Below are 23,097 nucleotides of genomic sequence, written 5' to 3' on the forward strand. Positions count from 1 at the left end.
ATATTATTTTTATATCAATTAATTAAATCTCCTTAGTTTTTATTTTATTTTCCCTTATTTCATTCCTTCAACTTATTTATCTTATTTTTACGGAACAAAAATTAAATATAATTCCAAATTTCAAGTGCTTGTCTCCTACAAAATAATTTAACTTATGTCTTGTTTTCTAAAGTTAAACTTAAGTTTATATATACTTTTATTTCATATTGTTGAGGGCTATATATGTTTTGATTTTTTAAATTTCGGTGAAAATTAAAACTAGTTTTTATTTGAAATTTTGGATAAATGTAACCTCTTAGAGGTACATAGATTTAATTTTTTTAATTAAATTTTATTAAATTTATTTGATATTTTGAACATATTTTATGATAGTAATAACGTATTTAGAACGTCAAATAAATTTAAAAAAATTTTGATAAAAAAAATTAAATCTGCACATTTTTAGAGATGAAGATCTAAATTACTCCAAAGTTTAAAAGATAGTATAATTTCAATTTTTACTAAAAGTTAAAAAAAATATATATATAATTAACTCTATTTTATAAATGAATTTTTGAATTAAGTCCTATATGAAATAAAAATAAAAGATTAATTACTCTTTGAGTCATTATTTTTATTCAAAAATATTAAGTTAATCATCCATATTTTTGTAATCTCCGTATGGTCACATTTTTTTTAAAAAATGAAACAATTTAGTTCGTTTGTTATTTTTTTTTAAAAAGATAAATTATTTTTTATCAAAATTAAAGTTCTTGATAAAAATGATTTGTTTTGATGGTGTAATTAACACAATTCTAATATTAAATTTAGTGAAAAATCATTAATCATTTTAAAGAAATTTAATAGAAAAAAATTGTAAAAAAACGAAAAACTAAAAACGACGAGACAATCAATTTAACACTTTTAAATAAAAACAATAATTAAACGAATAATTAAACAAAAAATAAATTATATTCATATTTCGATGTTTTTATCTTGAAAATCTCATCACAATACCCACTTGAACAAAATGAAAACAAAAATTTTGCAACAGAATGATATGATACACGGTATTTTCTTTCTGTTTCATAAAGTTTGTATTTGATAATTTTGGAAGCATACAGGAATTGTTGAGAATTCTGGAAAATTTAGAACAGAAAAATAGTAAACGGGGTCTTAAAATAAAGTTTTGGCATGTAGCTCTTAGTTTCAAGAGATGAATTGATGCAAGAAGAATAAATCAGGGGTGCACTCTCAATCATCAGAAAAGCAGGGCCATCCAGGACTCAAGGTGTGTTCCATAGTATATGTTCGGCGGAATATTATTAAAAAGGTGACAGTACCTTACTCAAATATAAATAAATTAAAATTAAAATTAAAATAAAATGAAGTGATAGTGCAAACAAACTTTGTCTTGGACATACGAGGAAAATTGGAAATTACACAAAGCGCAGTTTTTTTTACAGGAGGCTTTCCTTTTTATTAAAATCATATATTTTAATGCATGGAGTTTCACATCAGACAGCAAAAGCTTTAGTTACTTTATGCCCAATGGAGGGTCCTTAGTTTTTTTTTTTCTCTCTCTCTCTCTCTATCTTCTCTTCATCTCAAAGTTTCAATCACTCTTCTTCTTCTTCTTCGTCTTCTTCTTCCTCTTCATCCTTTCTGATCTTCTGTTTTTTTCAGGTAAAATGTTTTAATATTGCAGCTTGTGTGCTTTGCTTCCACGTTTTGTTTTCTTATGTTGGTTGAACTAAGCAATTGGACCCTGAATTTCTGGAACCTTTCTGCAACCAACCCCTCTGTCTGTGTGTCTTTGTTTTTACCCTTTTTGCTTTCATGCCTCTTACTTTGCCATGCGTCTTTGTCTTTCCCATTATTAATGGCTGAAGATAGTTTTCAATCTTTGTAAACACTTTAACAAATTCCTTTCAGGGCATTCAGACAAGTATGATCTTTTCTTTCTTTCTCTTCTTTTTTTAGGGAGTTTTTTATTTTATTTTTATTTTTATTTACTGAATAGTTTGTGATCTTTCCCCCATTTATATCTCTTCATGGTCTGCGCGTAAAGGACTGATCTTTTTTTCTTCTTCTCTTTTTCTGAAGTTTGCTTATAGAAGATGATGTTAAACAATTGAGTGAAGAGTATGGTTCATAAATTCAGAATTCTCCCTCAGCCCTTAATTTCTCCATTTTTATTTTTTTGTTCTCAAGATTTATCCTTTTGGGTTATTTTTTAGAACTTTTTAACCTTTTTCCACCAGAAAAAGTAATAATTACCTGTTTGCTATATTTTCTAATATTTTTGTTGTTTATGTAATTATTATTGTTATTTTGTGTGTTTCTTCTAACACCCAAGACTCAAATCCGAAATGTCAAATTTGGAATTTGCATTTTTAAACTTTAAACAAGATATATAGTTTGATGATTGTTAATAATTTCTTGCATTTTGGGGATAAATCAAAGAATTTTTGAAAAGATAGGTATACTTGAATTCAATACATTGTAGAAGTTCTGAGATGAATTGTTTGTTAGGGTTTTTCAGTGTAGCTTTTATGTTTCCTGTTTGTATGCTTGCCGATCTTGAAGGTTGTGGCATGTAAAGTTAGATAGTTGAGATTACTGAGTTTGCTTTATGAAAAATGTGAAATGGTGTGATTGCTTGATAGGGCATACAAAAATTGGGTGCTTTGGGTTAAAGTGTGATGTCTCCACCATTGCTGGGAATAGGGGAGGAGGAGGGTAAAAGCAATGTCACTTTGTTGGTTTCCTCATCAACCACCATGGAAAGTGTGTGCCTGAAGACCTTAGAATTGAAAGAACGCAACTACATGGGTTTATCTGATTGTTCTTCTGTGGACAGTTCAGTTCCGTCCTTCTCAGAAGAGACTAAAAGTAACCTGAACCTGAAAGCCACAGAGCTCAGGCTTGGGCTTCCGGGATCACAATCCCCTGAAAGAGATTCCGATTTTTGCTTAAGAAGCTCAACTCAATTTGATGAAAAACCCTTGTTTCCTTTGCGTCCTCTCACTGATGATCACCATTCTTCAACCAAGACTGCTATTTTGGGAAACAAGAGAGGGTTTTCAGATGCCATGAATGGCTTCTCAGAGGTAAACACCAATTCACTCGAAGGATATGTTATGTACTTTTTAAGTTTTTTGTCTTACCCTAATCTATCATGCAGGGGAAGTTCCTAGTTGATTCGGAGAACAATCCTATACTATCTCCGAGGCCCGGTTCTAACTTGGGATTAAATCCTTGTTCTACACTTGAGAAGGCTGGGACTCAGCAAAACAAAATGAAAGAAGCAGCAATAGCAAAGGAGCCTCATTCTGTCAATGAAACTAGACCAAGTATTGATTGTTCTGCAAATAACAATAACAGTGCACCAGCTACCAAGTAAGTGGAAAACTATAACCGATCACATTAAGTTTGGGAAGTTGGTTCTAACCATGTCATGCTTGTGTTTCAGGGCTCAGGTTGTGGGGTGGCCCCCTATAAGATCATTTAGGAAGAATTCATTGGCAACTAATTCAAAGAACAATGAAGAAGTTGATGGAAAAGTGGGGGTTGGTGCACTGTTCGTCAAAGTCAGTATGGATGGTGCTCCCTATTTAAGGAAAGTGGACTTGAATAACTACTCTGCATATCCAGAATTATCTTCTGCTCTTGAGAAGATGTTCAGCTGTTTTACCATAAGTAAGAAAAAAATAGTTTTGTGAGGAAGAAAAAATTGACCTTAAAACTTGACCTTTTTCAATTATTTACATGGACAGTCTGCTTGGATCCAGTTACTGCTTGTTTTGGTATGATTACAGGTCAGTGTGGATCTCATGGAATTCTGGGCAGGGAAATGCTGAATGAAACCAAGCTGAAGGACCTTCTTCATGGATCAGAATATGTTCTTACATATGAGGACAAAGATGGCGATTGGATGCTCGTGGGTGATGTTCCCTGGGAGTAAGTTTAACTCATATGTACTTACTTTCCACTGCCTTTTCTCCAAAAGAATAAATTCCTCAGTGACATCAACTTTATATTCTTCAAATGTGTTTTCTCATGATATAGTTTTGATTCCTCTTAGCTTGTCTTGTGAAAGAAGCTAGGAAGCACTAAAACTTCAAATTGATTGCATAGTTAGATTAATATAGTATTTTACTGTGTCTATATATTTTTATCTTCATATTAGTTTAGGATTTCTGATTTAATGATTATTATATTACCTTTATGGTGAATCTTAGCTGCATCGTGTTGTATAATTTTTAAATTTATCATATCTGCATATCACTTTTTAGTTCTTCTATCCATGTTTCGTATCTCTGTTTTCTGGAAAGGAACTTTGATAAATTGTAGAAAAAATATTTGCGTGAAAGGTTTGTTCACGAAACAGATTTGAGTAACTTGTAGCTAATTTTCATATGAAACTTCAACTAACTTATGAAATGAGCTACTAGTTACAACCTCTGGGTGTGGATCTGTGGAATGCATTTCCTGTTTTGTAGGGGACATCGTGGATTCCCGGGAGTGATAGTCCCATCCAAATATTGTTGATAAATACTTATCACTCCCTGGAATATTTTTAAATTTGTTTTATTTCAAAGTAAAAACATTTTAAAGAAAGGTGAAACTAGGAAACTATACTAAGAAACAACTTCCATTTCTATGGAAATATAGGATTCTTGTTCGAGATAAGACTAATTTATAATATATAATCCAGCACAGTTCTAAGATGGCATAAAAGTTTATCCATGTGAGATTTGTTGGGAAACTAACCGATTTATTGTTAGTCCATGCCATATGAACCTCCATATTCTTACATGCTGAGTAAGTGTCCTTGCTGTGCTATTATCTGTCTATGAATTTCCAAAGGAATTTTCTGAATGCATAATGAGTTAATGACTAATTTGAAATTAAATTATTAGTACTGGATAAATAAATTTCAGTCTTGATAATATTTTTCCAGCGATTGTCAACTTTTATTTTTTGAGCATAGTAATAGAACTATGCAATTTTATGAGATCATGATTTACTTTTGTTGAGGTAGTGGTATTTTGTAGCAATAGCAACTTGTAGGAGTAAGATTGATTTTCTTAACTATTTTGATTGTAAAACCATATGTAATTTAGGTTTTCTCTTAAAGAACAATACATACTCTATTTTTTTCGGCAGCTAGACTAGCTATATTTATTTATATCAAATTTTGGTTTAATGGCAATTGGCAAAATCTTACTCTATCTATGAATTATATGGTGTAATGCTGCGATGGGTATATGAACATTTAAAAACTTTTTCTGCAAGTGAAATGTTGTGGTTATTACAATAATGTGGTATCTCTTCGTCTCCTGATAATAATAATGTATACTTTTCCATCGATGAAAACCACTTTGATATATTTAGGTAAAGCTTTTTGCGTACCTAATTTAATCTTTCATGAAATGAACTTGCATAATGTTTGTTTCCCTTAACAAATTTCAAAAACAATGTATCAACTCTTTGCAGGATGTTTATTGAAACATGCAAGAGGCTGAGGATCATGAAGAGTTCTGATGCCATTGGTTTAGGTATGTTTTATCGAACCCATCTTATCTCATAAGTATAACTTTGAACATACTTGTCTGAAAATCGTGTAAGTACGTAGAAAAGGAAAAGCAATGAAGGAACAAGCCTCGAGTTCGTCAATTCAACGCATATATAACATGGTTAAATAGTTTAACAATCAATAGGCAAACAAAAATTTCAAATTGCCTGGTAGTTATTTCAATTGTGCAGTGGTGGTGGCAAGAATGCTTTATAATATAATAAATGTGAACTAAGATTGTGGCAGAAACCAGAAGATAATCACAGAAACCTAAGCTGAAATTATTTTACTGTGGCGGCAATTGTTTGAATCTGCTTTCAACTTCTGTTAAAAGTTTAGTCTATTCATATCACTTGTTTGAATTTACATGTTTTTGTGCGTACTTGCAGCTCCCAGGGCTGTTGAAAAAAGTAAAAGCAGGAGCTAGAAAATGCCAGTGTTCATCTCTATCCATCAAATTATCTGCGGTATTAAAAGCCTCTCTGGGCTATGGGAGGTGAACAAATCAAGCAAGAACCGAAGGCGTTTTTGAGTGGATAGAATCTCATACTAAGCTGCATCAATCCTTGTATTGTTTATTATGTCTGTCTTATGTCTTATGTTATGCTTAACAAACTTGTTTTAAGATTGTTCTGTTCAAACTTACAAAACCTCCGAAGATTTGACTGTGGGAGTGAGAGTACCTATATTTTATGTACGCGAGTTAATGATGTTGTTGAAGGATCTGTGATGTGTAAATTTTGCAGCATACCTTCAACAGGGTGTTTTGTGTTTGTGTGAAAGAAAAAAACAAGTTGTATTCTGTCAGTATGTCGCTTGCCATGTAGTCCTACTGTTTACCACTTATCAAAATCATTCCCAAAAAAGCATACTGTTTGTAAGGATCTAACAAAAAATCTGACACCAAAGATGTTTCTGAATCCGATCATGAATTGTTTCCATATTTTCTGAAACAAAAAAATAAAAAACCATGCTTGGTGAAGCTTTGAGATTTGAGCCCTGCCATGAAGTATTAAGATTTTGTGAAGACATTTGAGATATGGTTGTTGGGGAGTGTAGGATAAGCATGTGAGTCTCTGACGATTGGTTGCAGTGCATGGATCTTCCTGTTCAATCAAACCAACACACAGCAGTGGCGTGACATTATGGGCATTTTTTTAGCCATTTGTGGCTCTAGTTCTGTGTTAGCGTACAAAGTCGTGTCTTTCATGCCTCAGCTAATGGGGTATTAAAGTAAGTTGAGTAATGGGCGTTTCACTATTTTGTCTCCAACTTAATGCTCCATCATCAAAGAAAAGAGCATGCCGATTTGACGTTTTCAAATTTAGCTGTTAGTTGTTACCATGATTTTACTAATTGGTTTGGTTCATCGTATTTCATGTTCACGGAAATTCTAACTTGTGAACAAAATCCAAGAGGGCAAGTACCAAGAAATTGTAAAGTACGGATAAAAAAAAGCTAAACATTGAATAGGGAATAAAGAAAATGTGCATAGGAAAAAAAAATCCGGCAAAATCATCTTAATCTATCTTATCACATATCCACCACTTCCTAACAATAACAACAATAATAAAGAATAAGAATATGCATGGGTTTAATTTAGAAATGTATCACTAAGAATATGTGCTGTGTACGGACTTAAGAGGCTTTTATGAGAAGACAACGAAAAGAATGTAATTCATTTTTATTTCACTACTTTATAATATTGTATGAGAATATTTTGACTGAATTAAAATGTGCATGAGAATATTATAACATTGGAAAATTACATTCTCTAACTTTACCTTTTTTATTCTATATTATAACATTTTCATTTTATTTTTTTTAACCTTAATTTACTATTTTTTTAATTTTTTTCTAATCCTTATAGAGACTTAAAAAATAAAAAAAAACCTGTTGAACTATAAATATCAAATACTAATTTAAACTGCTTAGAATATAATATCTAATTTTGACAACCCATTTCACTGTGTAATATTTCACAACCAAGTATGCTAAATGAATTTACAAAATAAATAGCTTATTATTTTTCAAGCAAATCGTAGTAATCCCTGAATTGAAATATTATTTAATATGAAACTATAAAATTAGCACAATATTTTTCCAGTAAATTATAACAATCCATCTGTCGAGATATTCATTTAATAAAAATGAAATTCAATTCACTTAGAACTAAAATACTAGTAACTTTGAAATGAAGATAATTAAAATCCAGAGGCAATTGGCCCACATTCGTACAGGTGGATCTAGCCGTGAGATTTTGGTCAATAAAGACGAAATACAAAGTGGGTTTAGTTTGGGTTTGTTTGTTTGGTTGCATTTGCACCTTTTGGGCCCATCTCAAAACATCATCTCGGTATGGATTCTGGTGGGCCTGGTGGCATGGGCTCTTTCTTCTGGGCCTACTACTATTCTCTAAATATCAATAATTATATTTCAAATTATAAAACTCTTTCTGGGTTATGCATTAAATCGATATAAGGGTTGTTACGAATCATGTATAAACTCGTTCAAGTGTTTTGATTTAAAATAAATCGAAAAAATAATATATATCAATTAATTAGTTCCAAAAATAGTTTTGAGAGTGATTATAATTGTGATGACAATATAAGGTGAGTTTTATTAGGGCTTATAGGAAAAAGACAAAAAATAAAATAAAATATTAGTTTGCGAAAATAAAAAAAAAACTAAAAGATTCTCATTCAATCAAAGTAGAACATGATTTATGACAGGTGCGATATGCACTTGGTATTATTAGGCATTTATCTATTTTTCTATCTTGTGGGAACCAATCAGATTATATTGTTTTGACATTCATCCCATGTGGTTTCAAGACAGATGCAAAATGTGGTCTTCCAGCCTCACACAAGTCAACTTGCTAATGCATGCACCATCATTACATCCATTCACATTGCTAAATATATTAATAATTATATAAAAATATCACAAATATTACCAAAAAAAAAACTATATATATATAAAAATATAAATAAACTTAGTGTAGCAGATTTGTCTCATTCAGGAACCTGTCAACGCTTAACAAATCCATAGAAAAAACAACCTAATCAGTTTTGGCATATCCAACTGCTGAATATTTTTGCAGTTTTTACATGCATAAAAAATAATTCTAAGATTTGTTGCGCTTATTTTATGACAAAGTTATGCAGTATGATTACCACACAGGTTGTAGCTGAACATCATCTATTTTCATGATTATTACTCGTATTTGGAATGAATGATGATGTAATGGTCAACTATTTTGCCTTATTTTCTCACTGATTCACTGGTAAAGCATGTTATGCTTACATGTCCAGAGTTTAATGTCATTTTTTCTTTCTTTCTTCAGTTTTCAAATATATATTTATTTTCTCCTTTAAATCACTACAAAGACTTAAAATGATACAGTCTAAAATTAGAACAATTAAACTGCACCCACTTATATTGAATTGACCTTATATCCAATGTAATCCGATACCGGATGGAACAAAATATTCAAGAAAGTTTGCTAAGATAGACTCTAACTTGGCTCTGATACCATGTTAGAAGTGGGTTTGAAACCTAACTCAACTCCACAAAATCGGCTTGTAAGATGAGGATTGCACCCATTTACATATTATAAATTGGCCTTATCTCTAGTCGGTGTGGAACTTCTAACATAAACTTAACTTAAAATATTTTATTTATTCATAAATAATTATGCCTCTTCACTTGATGATGAATATGTTCTTACCATTTGTGGTCCGGCAACTAGCCAAGATCTATGCCCATGCCTTCAATCATTCACATGGAAGAGGTATAATATTGTGATAGAATCTTGTAGAGCTTGGTGCAATTCAGCAGCAGCAGGGGATGGCAAAGATTAACAAACACCCATACTTTGCTGGATATGAATTCCTAGTACTGTTACCAAACTAAAGTATTTTTTTTTACACTACTTATAACAGTTCACAGTCTACTTTTAAGAGCCTTTTGCTCGTTAAAAAAGTTAACTTTTATATTTGTGAAAAAAAAATTGAGAGTTAAATAGTAAAAAATATAAAGAGTGTGTAAAAATTTGCTGATAGCCAAATAAATGGTCTCCCAAATGCAAAAAAAAATTGCAGTCATAAAGAAGTTTAAAAGGAGAGATATTTTATCGTGATGATTCGGAAGCATATTAAAATGACATAAAGAAAGTATTTATTTAAAAAGTAGTTTAGAATATCCTTGAATTTCAACAGCAAAGGGACCCCACCTCATCCCAATCTCTTTGTTTGAAAACTTAATTGAAATAAATGGTTGTTAAAGAAATGAATAAGAGAAGGAATTATGTGAAAGGTGCAAAAGATGGCCTAAGATGGTAGCCAAAGCCATGGCTCTACCTGCCTTATACAATGCATGATTGAAGGAAGTTGGAGTGGTTAGAAATGGTAGTTGCAATTAAAAGTCACGAACCAAGAAGATCAAAGAATAAATTATTCGCACACTATTAATTAATTGCCGACCCTAATCACTTCCACTACAATCTAAAAAGTCGATTACTTTTGACAAACTACACAAGTGATTTTGTCGTAAAAATCATAAATTTAGATTCTTTACTGAATTTTATGTGTTGTTTCTTTGTTGTGTCTTCTAAATAGACAAATAATCACTGATTTTGAAAAAAAATTACACACCAAGGCCAAAGGGTGTGTGTTTTTTTCATTGACAGCAAATAAAATGAACAAAAAAAAATGCTATTTTTGTAGCTACTAACAATATGAAATGGCCTTAAAATCTCGCAAAGTTGTTTGTTAGAAAGAGAGTGTATGGTTGTGCACTTTACCAGACCTTGATACTTCAAATCAGCTTTTCAAATCAGATAGTGATGGAGGAAACACAACCATGCGGGGTCGTCGCTAATTTTGTGTAGTGTGTCTTCAAATCTAACCTGCTGCCAAAGCAATCCACATGACCGACCACTAATTGCAACATTCTTAATTATGTTTTTGTAACTAGTCTTCTCCTCCTAATGATTACATTATGCAACACAACGTTTGAACCCCCGTTTTAAACTTTAAGTTTAGGTGTGAAGAATGAATTAATGAAAACAAATTTCAGTTCATGAAACTGTGTCCTACTACTTGTGGCCTTGTCTTTGACCATACCTCAAACAAAGTAGGATTACACAGTTCGTGACAACGTTAGACTAATCAATACACGGTATAACATGAATTTCCAAGTTTCTTTCACTGCCATGTTCCTCACTCTTAAGCTAATACATCTGAAATTGATGTCACTCTGAGAACTCCCCAAGCTCTTGAGCGTGCGGCCCAGAAAACTCTTTTCTCTGTGCAATTCACAAGCGACAACTTTCACATCAATTGAAATATGATAACACAACAAATCATATTATTATTATTATTATCATTACCATCTCAAATGTAAATGGCTTGTTTCATATAACTATGTAGATTTCCTTTTTTTAGATTAAATACTAGAAAGGTCGATTCTTTTAAAAGATTATCACTGAAATACAATACTAATAAAACACGAGTCCAATTCATAGATACAAAATTGACATCGGTCTTAACCTAAATCAACGTTAAGATAATAAGTGTACGTCTGAGTGATGATAAATAGGGGCGAATATTTGAAACAGAAAAGCATGTCCAAGAGTTGATGAGTTTGAAATGGTGATTGTACTTAATGAGATGCATAGTGTCACAATTTAGAAACATGGTTAGATAATTTGATAGGGTGTGTCGGTACGTGTGTTTGTAAGAACCTTGCAAAACTGAGGACCCAACAGAGAGAAAGAGTCACATCCTCATCGATGAATATCCTAACATGCTTGTTGAGAAGGTAAAATACAAAAAACACTTTCATCTCCATGCTTCTGTACTACGCAATCTCAACCGTTAATTTTAGGTCAATAGCTCCAACGCACTGTCCAATCATACATGTGGGTCCCATCTCTACCATCCTCATCAAAATATAAGGGGTCCCTTCCCTTGCTTCTTATTTCAACTACGGAACAAAATTTCTTAGAGAAGAACCTATCAACTAAACAATGGTTAAAGCTTTTCCAGCTTCCATTTCTTTCCAATCTTGCAAATTTACTTTTGGAATCGTTTAATTTTGTAGGGGTTAAATATATTTTTGATCTCTTAGCTCTCGGTGAATTTTAGAATTAGTCTATTTTAAAACTTTGGACTAATTTAGTCATCATCTTTCGAAATACGTCGATTTAGTCTTTTTAATCAAATTTTATGAGATTTATTTGGCATTTTAAGTACGTTTCATGATAATATTTGATTTAACATTAAAACGAAAATATGTCAAATAATATAAACAACTCAAATTCAATCCTTAAATATGTACAAAACATCAAATAAACCTAACAAATTTGATTAAAAGAATTAAATTTACGTATTTCAAAAAATAAAAAACTAAATTAATTTAAAATTTCAAAATAGACTAATTACAAAATTCAAAAGAGACAAAAACATATTTAACAACTTGACTTTTATTAAAAGTGTTTCGCAATCAAATAATTAATCTTTGCAAAATTGTATTAACTTCTTTTTTTTTATTTAAAGAGAAGTTTAAAGGAAAAGGACTACTCGTTTCAAGAATAGGACAAATTACTATTCTCAATGACAATGTCATTAGATACTGATGTTGCCTTTATAAAAAATAAAAAAAAAAAAAACTCTTCAGTTCAAATCCGTGAACAAATGGTTGAGAAATTAAGCCAAATTAAAATATATCGTGTTCTGTTTCTTAAAATATCACGTTAGTTTTATAAAGAATCATTATATTTATAATTCATTTCCTCGTTTACTTACTGTGTTTTAATTCGTAACATAAACTAGTTCAGATTCTCTATTATATATTTTTATATTGTCTTTACTGTATTCTCAAAATACATCAATGTTAATACTTTTAAATTTTTCTTAACATATTTTAAAATATCATAATTAATGTGTATTTTGAAAAAAAAAATATAAGAAAAAAAAGAGAAAATCGAAATTCTAATATAAATATACAAAATATCAACCATTTAAAGACCTAACAAACAAGAGAATGTATTGATTTTAATCTAAACATGAGAAAGTGTGTCAAAAAGGATAATACCAAACATAGTATTGGTAATATGACTTGGATTTTAAATTCCTTCTATTTGATTCATTTTAGTCATATGAAACGATAAATGAAAACAAAAATTCAATAATTAAGCCAGAGAATTTTCTATGACTGCTAAATTAAGTAAGTTTTCAGAGACCTTTAAACCATTTTAGTCAATGGGCTTAATTCATTTAATTGATACATGTCTTTGTGTTTTTTAAATAAAAGCTCAAAATATTATAATTAAATTTTCCATCCCTCTATGTCTACTTTCCCTCTAGGCAGAAAGTGGTGATATATGACAATTAATGAATTGAAAAAAAAAAAAAAACGTGTAAGAAATTATGTGGCCTTGATCGATTATTATATATAGCAATTATATTATACTTTTGGGAGGAAGGCATGTTGGTTTGTGATATACAACTATCTATCTAGTCAACTTTGATATATAGGAATAATGTTAGTTTAAAGAAAAGGCAATCAATAGAAATAATCTTTGAGTATATTATCTTGTTTTGTTTTGGATGAAAGAATTCAATAATTTTAAGAAAATTAAATATGTAATATTTGAATTACTTATAAATAATTCTTTGAATTTTTTATATTTTATTTGGATAAAATAATTAAAATATTTTGTATTTTTTTAATAAAGTAATTGAATTTATCTTTTAACATAAAATTTTATTTTAAAAATGCGTATTTTAAAATTATAATTTACGAAAATTTCCTTAGATTTCAGTGAAATCAGAATTAAAATTAACATAACTATAGCAATTACCCACCACACTATCTAAGGTTACCAAAAAAAAAAAAAAAAACTATTGTACAGTTTCTTCTTCCTCTTGATAGAAGCGCAGAACGATTGAATTGGTAACTGGAAAATCTTTTCTTTTTTTTAAGGATATTTTACCAATTTTCTTTTATAATATGAGGTGACATTTTTTAAGTGATTTTGGAATATTGAAAATAAAAAAATGAAAAATTATTTAAAAAATGATACTTAAAATTGTAAGAGAAAGTTATCGAAATTTAGTAGTTAAAAAATTATTTTTTTTCTCTTAAATGTATAAAGTTTGGAGGAATTGTGCATATGAAACCTGGGTTTTGGTGTTTTGTGTTCAGATGTATGAAGTGAAAATGTGTTGTGCTTTAGCATAACTGTGCAACACTACAACACACTGCTACAAAGCAGAGCACATGGGTTGGCAGCATCACACATGAACTTCAACTTTATTCAACAAACAGGCCTGCACTTTGCACTGCTATGTAAAATTGTTTCATCTTTTTTATAGTTTTTAGTATATGATTTTGTATTTTCTTAGAGTGCTTTTTGTGATGTTGTCAACTATAAAAATTTATCATCCGTGTTACTTCCATTTGTGCACATCAATAGATATACTTTATGGTAAAAAAATCTTTAGATTTAGAAAAAATAAAGGTTAAATATGTTTTTAATTCAATTTTAATACGAAATTAGAATTTATTTATGTCCAAAATTTTAATATATTTTAATTTATAAATTTTAAAAATAAATAAATATAGCCATTTTAACCAAAATACGTTAAATATTTTTGAAAACGCGTTTGTTTACATGATTTAACATGTTAGTACTTTAATGTCCGCTAAGAAACCTTTTTGACACTTCAAAGGAATTTAACTTAATTAGATTAAAATGATTATATCTATTCATTTTAAAAGTTAGAGAATCAAAACGTACCAAAGTTTCGAACAAGAATGAATTTCAATTTTGTGTCGAAGTTCATAAATTAAAATCATAATCATAGTTAACCCAAAAAATAATGTGTATTAATGTGTAATATTATTTAATATGCATTTATCTGAAAATAAAAATAAAATGAGTTATATGATTGTTCATAAAACCAACGTATTGGATTGTAGTAGTATTTATATATATAGTTATGAAGATTCCTTCCATGGGTGTATGCTTAACTTTTTCCATTTTGTATCTATCAAAACTCAGGATCCTAGACTTTTTAGAAGTACTTGTTAAATGAAATTTAAAATAAATGTAAGTTAGTTATTTGATGTCAACCTTAGGATCTATGAAGATTAATTTTATTTTATTTTTCCTTAGGGCATTAAAGATGATACCATCCTAAGCAAAATTTATTCCCTTTATAGATTTCTGCAAATAAACATTATAAGTTATAGGCAATAACATTAATATTGAATTTGAAAGTCTCCTTGCACATGAGAGTTTGCGTGAAACTTAATAAAATAATAACTATTTGTGCTACTTGATTGGTGGTTTCTATTATAGTACTAAATTGTTATATTTTGGAAGCTAAAAGTACGTGGTTGTTATGGATTCTGTGTGATTAACAAGTTCATGGCATGTGACCCAATATTGACAACATCTCAACAACCAAAAGCTTTTCATTTCAAAACCCATCCTAACATAATAATATTAATAATATATATATCATCACTTTTTTAGTTTTTATTATTACTCAAAACGTATTTTCCACTTCTCTCTTCTCAACATATCATGAGCCTCACTCCACCAACCAATTAGTCTCATTAAAACCAAAGCCATTAATAATAGATAATACGTATCATCGGTTTTAGTACATTTTTTGTTTTTTCTTTTGCTTTTTTAGTAATCGCCACTTTGACTATCCAGCTACCTAAGCTTAATCAATAAAGTTAGCTACCATCATCAACAAAATTTGAATACAATTTAATAACGATGTTGAACAGAAATTAAATCATTAATCAGTTTTCTTTCTATTCGTGGGCGACAAACAAGCAAATCCAATTCATTTGCATTGACACAAGCCAAAATAAAAGTTCTTTTCTTTTTTTCTTTTTAATATATATATATATATATATATATATATATATATATATATATATATATATATTATTGGGAATAGTCAAAGTGTGAGTCAAAGTCCCATATTTGATATAATAGACAAAGTTAAACATTATATAAGAATAAAAACCCATAACACCATTGCGTTTATAAACATATAGAACCACAATCTTTCGGTCTCTATAACCATAACTCATTTGATGTAAAATATATAACCCAATAGTGATATCAGAGCTGATGGTTCGGAATGACTGACCACATAACCATAATCAAAAAGGGGTTATATATATAAACTCATGTAGCAATCACCTTAAACTAAATACTTGATTTAACTTAACTCATGTATTTTTTACTCTTGTACACCGTGTGTGTGTGTTTAAGGATTATTTTCTTTGAAAGATTCACACAATGGTCAAATAATTGATACGCGATGCATATGATGAATTTTATATTTGAAAGGTGTGAAGTGGCTTTGATTAATGAAAGAGTATAAGACATTTAATGAATGAGTTTGAATCTGCAATTTGCAGGTAGGTTATTAAACAACAAACAGGGGAAAAAAATGTGACAAACTTGAAGAGTATGCAAAAACGATGGGATCTCTTCCACAAGAGTTTATCAAATTTGCGTCATGTGCATCAAGAACTCTAATTTCAGTTCTTTAAAAAACCTAACACTTTTAACAATATTGCATCATGTGCATCAAGAACTCTAAATTTAGTTCATTAAAAGTGCCATAGCATTTAATAATCTCATTAATTATATTCATTCTCCAAGGAAAGGTTACTACTAGAATACAGAAATTGGATTCTCGATTAGGTTTTCCTGTACCGATCCTTCCTTGTGCTTTCAAAATAATATGTTGATGACCATTGATTTGAAATTTTAAAATATTTAGAAGATTTTTAAACTATCAAATATAATGTATTTTTAATACTCAGTAGAGAATAACACAAAAATTCAGTAAAAAATATGGACTCTTAGATACAACTTCATTTCTTTGATGAACATCTTGTTAAGAATAGTGTAAGTCTAAGTCCCACATTGACTATAAATGAGAAAAAGTAGAGTACTATATAAAAATAAATGTCCATAAATTTATTGTCTTAAAATTTTGGGTTAAAAATAGTATCAATGCCTTATCTAATTAGACTTAGGTCTCATTGATATTTTGTGAAACCTCCTCTGTATACTTAACACATTTAGGAGTTGGTCGACGATACAACTATTAATTAGTATAGAAAAGTGTTTTTTTAATCAGGATACAGTTTTGTTTTCTAATTTTGTGTTAATTTGTTGTTTAACCTACCAATCTTGACTATCGTGCCACATGTCAATCATTGGCATGAATAATGCTCGTATTAATTACAGTTGCATCTCTTATTTTTTTATTTTTTTGGTTGAAATAAAAAAAGTGATATTACAGAAGGGGTATTTGGGATCCTATGATATCCAAATATTTTAAACAGCTTGGTATTAGTCAAAAAGGTACATGGAGTTTGGTCATGTTACTCTATCATTTAGTACTAGTTATTCTCGTTAAGATGATTAACAAATACCACAGAATTTAAATATTACATTAATCAATGATTGGGGATTATACACTAGTGCAAGATTAAATATTTGATATTTCAAAAGGCATAAGTCTTCACGTAACCATGTTCATAGAAGATATGATAAAATTTTAGTAAATAATAGGATATATAGATTTTAGTAGCAATAAAGTAATAACTTTAATAAAGTGAGTGTTTTTATTTATTTTCTCTTTCTTTTTTTTAAATACTTGCCACATAAATTGCATTATGAGTGACGTCTAGTTTATATTAACCACATTCAAAGTTATTAATGGTTTGACTTGTATTTGCATCAATCCTCTTAAATGTTATTGAGAAAAAAGGTTGTTCACATTTGCAAAAAAAATTATATATTAATATTTAAAAATGTAATTAGTTAGTATAAGAAATAATTATTTATTTATTAAGTTTTTTATGATCATCTCAACTTATGAGCAAAATCAACTATTAACATTAAATAACTAAAAGTAAATTGTCAGGAATATATATATATATATATATATATATATATATATATATATATATATATATAACTTATGAGCAAAATCAACTATTAACATTAAATAACTAAAAGTAAATTGTCAGGAATATATATATATATATATATATATATATATATATATATAATATCTAAATAATTAAACATCTGACTCGATTTGATCTAATTTTAATTAATTTTTTAAAGACCATGGTTAAAAATAAACTCGTTTCATGAATGTATATTATACTTTTATTTTAAAGGTGTTGTCTTATCTCATTCAGAAAGACATTTTTTTACTTGCATTCAGAAAGTTTCATTCATCCTTTTCATAATATTTCCACACTATTTTTGGTTGATCTCCATGTACAAAATATAAAGATGATGATCAGAATAAATCAACTACAATGAAGTGTGCACAATAAAACATAATTTAATGCATGTATACCAAAAATTCATGAAAAATGTCAGACTTGTATATACGTATTAATCAAATCAACAAGAAAAATCCTTGTATAATATTAAATAAACAATTAATATTACATTCACCATTTTATTAAATTCCAAATGAAAAATTAAGGTTTAATCACGAATTCTGTTTCATATAAAACAACAACAGTTTTAAATAAAAAGATATTTTAAAAAGCAAATTTACGAATTTCAAACGAAAATTTAAAAATTTCAAATTTATCAAATAATTGTGCATTTACATTACATAATAAATTGCAATGCCAATATTGGTACAAATACAATTATTTACGTGGAAGGTAAGTATGAATCAATCAAGTAATAGTAGGGTTAAACTAAGTCATGTTAAGCCCATTCATTGATACTATCAAATTATACCCACATTCGTATTCAAACAATATATTGAAGATTGACGCAAACAAAATTAATTTCAATTGAAAAATTTGAATTGAAGATTGACTCAAATCCAATGATGTCTTATTTATATTGCGAAGTTAGGAAGATGTCAACCATATATTTATAAATGGAGGAATGTTATTAATTTATATAAAATATTATGTTTAATACTCCAAAAAGGTTTGCTAATTTGAAAAAGGTATTCCACATGTGTCTTCAACTTAACTAATTTTGTCATCCATATCAATCCAACACTAACATTCCCAAAATATCTAATGGGTCATGGATGGTAGAATAGTCTTCTACAAAAATCTTAAAAATTTATCTAAACAAATCTCTTTTCTTCTTTTCTTCTGACCAATTAAGAGTTTATTTCTACTTACACTTATCATCCTTAAAATATTCTTATGATGTGTTTGGATAGAGCATTTTAATGAAACAATTCATTGTTTTGAAAAATTTAGATTTTTTTTGTAATAAAATCATTTGTTTGGATAGAGAAATTAAAAAATATTTAAAATGCAAGTATTTTGTTGAAGTATTTCAATTAGCTAAATTAGTAGAAATTCAAATACTTTTAAAATATGTGGAATTTGATTTTTTTTCCCACTCAACCTCACTTTAGAAATAGCTAAATTTGGACGGACCCGACAACCAAGATGGGTTGGACGAGCCTGAAGACCAAGACAAGCCCGACAACCAAGACAGATTGGACGAGCCCAACAACTAAGACAAATCAGACAGGCCCGAAGACCAAGACTGGTCAGACAGGCTTGACGCCCAAGAAGGGTTGGATAGGCCAGACGACCCAAACAAATCAGGCATGCCCAACAACCCACATGTATTGGGCAGGCCTGACGATCCAAACAGGCCAAGTGGGTTCGATGACCAAGATGGACCAGACGAGCCCAAAGACCAACAAGGGTCGGACGGGCCCACCGACTAAGACTAGTCGGAGGGGCCCGACGATCAAGACAAGTTGGACAAGTCGAGATCAAGACGGGTCAGACGGTCCGTTGAGGTTTCCCGGTCGATCTAGCCCATCTGGGTCATCGGTCAAACCAGCTCGACTAGGTAGTCAGGTCGGCCCGACTCATCTGAGTCCTCAAGCCCATTTCCAAATTTATCATTAATTCAAAACATAATTAAGCCTAAATAAATATTATTAAAATGAAATTTTATCTCATAAGAAATTCAATTGTTTATCCAAACAAAAAATTAAAATGTGATGTATTTTAATTTCTTTATTCAAACAGGTTATTTAAAAAATGAAAAAAATTTAATTGCAAGCAATTCAAATACATTGCATTTCAATTTCTTAGCATTGTTGATGCTTCATCCAAACAAGGTTAATTTATGGGTAATTAGTAATAACTTCCTTTGATGTTCTAAACTCATTATCTATTTAGTATCTATTTATGTGGTAGCTTGAATTAAATCAAATAAATATAAAGAGGAAAGGATTCAAGTTTAAAGGGAAAAAGGTAAGTTTGTAATTCTTCTCAAAATATTTTAAATATTTTTCCGTGTTAATTAACAGCCAAATGACATGAAAAATTTGTAATCAATTATAAATTTAGCTCTATATTTTATTTTTTTTTCTATTAGTTATCTGATTACAATAGAATAAATGGTTAAAACTTGTTTACAAATTATTATTCAATATAAAATAGTTAAAATAATCTATATGAAAAGTCTTCAATCTTTTTCTATTCATGTAATAGAGTACCGTTCCGGAATAAAATTTTCATCAGTAAGCAACTATAGACAAAAACAGATACATATTTGTCTTATAGCATATATATACTTTAAATTATTATCAAAGATATAAAGTGTTCTGAATATGTACAAACTATATAGTACTCATTATTTCCTCTTATCATCATTTGGAATAATTGATAATTAAAAGGCTTAAGAGCAAAGTGTTTTAAAATTAACTTGCATAGTTTGTTATGAAAAAAAAAAAAGTGGTTATTTTTTGTATTTCAATTTTAAATTATACTTGTACATAGTGGTTGAGAGGCCAAGATTTGTACCTATATTATTGAAACTCGAAATTGAGAAGAATTCAACTCTTTTTGCAATATATTATGTAATAACTTTTTGTTGGTTAATAATTAAATGTGAACTCATTATCATTCAGCATGTCATTTTCGTATTTTTTTTAACATATGCCCCTTTGACAGTCCAATTATTTGTTATCATAGAAAAACAAAATCAGATATATATAAAAAAATGAAATGTGCACTATGAGTAAACATTTCACGGGTCTACTATTGTCTTTTAAAAATATATACATTAATCAATCTTGTATAGTTATGTGTTAGATTTATAAAGGAAGTTTTACTGGGGAGAACAAATATCAATGAGATTTGAGTCTAATCACATATAACATTGACACTACTCTCAACACAAAATCTTAAGACAATGGGTGTATGGGTTTTTATCCTCATGTAGTGATATACTTTCTCATTTTTATTTAATGTGCGACTTAGACTCACACTTATATTCTAACACTATGGACATAGTTAATTTCAGAAAGAAAAAGAGGAAAGTGTTGGAGCACGAAGAATAACATGTCTTCTCCCTAAAATTGTAGGTTTGTGTGAGATGATTATGAAAGGAACAATCATAAAAGGACTAAAATACCAAGAGGAAACTGTAACGGACATTAAGGAAACAAGAAGTCACAAGATTTGACATTAAAAGATGCAAATATGGACAATAAACCTCAATATCTAACAGGACTCACCAAAATTATTGAGACATTTCCACCTAAACACAACAACCTCTCTTCTAAAACTATAATGTTTTTCATATTATTTTCACTTATGTAAATCAAAATATGTTTTGTTACTGTCAGGTTTCACAAGGAGGGAATTTTACTGGGAAGAACAAATACCAATAAGACCTGAGTCTAACCACATAAGATACTGACACCACTGTCAACCAAAAACCTTAAGGCAATGGGTTTTTGGGTCTTTATTCTTATATAATGCTCAACTTTCTCATTTTTAGCTAATGTGAGACTTAGAATCACACTTGGATTCCTAGTAGTTACATGCTCTCAACTGAGATTTTGTATTCGAATGAGATAAAAAAAATTCCAATTTTTCCAAACCTATCAACATTGCTTTGCGTAGGTTTTAGAAACATTCGCTGTAGAAAATAGTACAAACCCTTTGATGAAAAAATTACTTAATATTATTATTACAATATATTTGTTGTAATCTCCGCAAATGTATTAAGTCAATTATATAGTATAAACAAATAGTCGGATCTACATGAATTTGTGAGATATTTTATCATTTTTATTACCCTTAGTTATTGATATACTTTCACCGAGAAAAAATATTATTATTTATCTCGAAGAAATTTAATTAACTGACTAGTTTTGCAAATGATTCAGTGTTTTTTTCTCAGTAACTTTGGTGCTTTCTGGTCCATCTTCGCTTAGCCATTTTCTATACCAAAAAATGGCGGTGTGTTGACGTTCTTCAAATTCATTTAGTGAATATGAAAATGACTCTGTATTTTGATTTATTTTTAAAAGTCATGTGAATCTTGAAAAAGAAAAATGCAACAATGACCGCATTTATGAGGTATTAGCCTCGTCACAATTTTTTCATTAAAAGATGTCTCAACATTCAAAGATAAAAAATATAGGAGTATTTAAATTATACTTGACCTTAACTCCTAAATGATCTGTGATTTATTAAATGTACCGAAACAACACTCTTAATAAAAGTGCAATGTTTCTATAAAGTTTCAATTTATGCAAAATTTTGGAAAGTAAAATTGATAAAAACTTTTTAGAAGTATAAAATTGAGAAAAGTTAATCGTGTGTTGGATAGAGAGTTAAAATTGACTATGTTTTCTATTTTCAGAACCAAAAAAAAAATCATTTAAAGACTTATTTACTAATGAAAAAACATTTCTACCACAATAATAAACTTAAAACTTGAATTTATAAATTTAAGAATGAGATCTTTAGATCACAAAAGTAAAAAAACAAAAAAGTATCTTTTAGTTTTAAAGAATTTAAATTTATTTGATTGGAACGAAATTTATCTGAATTGCTTACAAATAATGTGACAAAATAATACCTAAACCCTAAACTCACATACTAGAAAAACATGTGAGTTGCTTGGTAAACAGCGTGTTGACTCACTGTTTATTTACTCGTTTTAATAAAAGTAAAATTTTATATGTATTTGTTTCCCGTCTTATTAAAGTAACATTTATAGTTTTAGTTTTTTTTTTTCTAATTAAATGGATTGATGTGATTAGTTTTCAATGAAATGCCGAGTTTTTTTACCCTTTAATAAATTATCTGCATTTACATAAAATAAAAATTTATTTATTTATTTATTGAAAATTCAAATTATTATAGTAATACAATTTTTCAATAGTAATATTAGTTGGTTATTCTTAATTTGTAAAAAAGAAAGTAAACTTTTCGAAACGAAGAAACACGAATAAAAATTGTTTGTGAGAAATATATAAACGATAAACAACTAATTATAATATAAGTTATAAGTTATAATATATATATATATATATATATATATATATATATATATATATATATATATATATATATAAATTCTACACTCATGTCCTATGATGGACCGATACTTCAACTTGAGTAACGTATCTGTATCCGATACTTTAGAATACTTTACTGATACTTAT

At 29.0% G+C, this 23,097-nt stretch overlaps 1 protein-coding gene across 2 annotated transcripts; it reads left to right on the top strand.

Moving 5' to 3' along the window:
• The first annotated feature begins 1,427 nt into the window (after positions 1 to 1,427).
• Positions 1,428 to 6,370, top strand: LOC114163249 (auxin-responsive protein IAA8-like). Of its 2 annotated transcripts, none has more exons than XM_028047433.2 (7): positions 1,428 to 1,665; positions 2,649 to 3,092; positions 3,167 to 3,381; positions 3,455 to 3,681; positions 3,759 to 3,942; positions 5,482 to 5,543; positions 5,950 to 6,370. In XM_028047433.2, exons 2-7 carry the CDS (start codon positions 2,685 to 2,687, stop codon positions 5,985 to 5,987), a joined length of 1,134 nt encoding a protein of 377 aa, XP_027903234.1. In that variant the 5' UTR covers positions 1,428 to 1,665; positions 2,649 to 2,684; the 3' UTR covers positions 5,988 to 6,370. The 2 variants fall into 2 exon arrangements, with proteins under 2 accessions (XP_027903234.1, XP_027903236.1); XM_028047435.2 differs by having other exon boundaries at positions 1,429 to 1,665; positions 3,801 to 3,942.
• Positions 6,371 to 23,097: the final 16,727 nt, after the last annotated feature.

This window comes from Vigna unguiculata, chromosome 9 (genome assembly GCF_037176805.1).
Source record: "Vigna unguiculata cultivar grain cowpea cultivar isolate G323 ecotype 2 chromosome 9, ASM3717680v1, whole genome shotgun sequence".
Lineage (NCBI taxonomy): Eukaryota > Viridiplantae > Streptophyta > Magnoliopsida > Fabales > Fabaceae > Vigna > Vigna unguiculata.

Coding starts and splice junctions, on each gene's coding strand:
- LOC114163249 (XM_028047433.2), top strand. CDS start 2,685: ATGTCTCCACCATTGCTGGGAATAGGGGAGGAGGAGGGTAAAAGCAAT. Junction 3,382..3,454: donor AACAGTGCACCAGCTACCAA/GTAAGTGGAAAA, acceptor CTTGTGTTTCAG/GGCTCAGGTTGTGGGGTGGC. Junction 3,682..3,758: donor GTTCAGCTGTTTTACCATAA/GTAAGAAAAAAA, acceptor TTACATGGACAG/TCTGCTTGGATCCAGTTACT.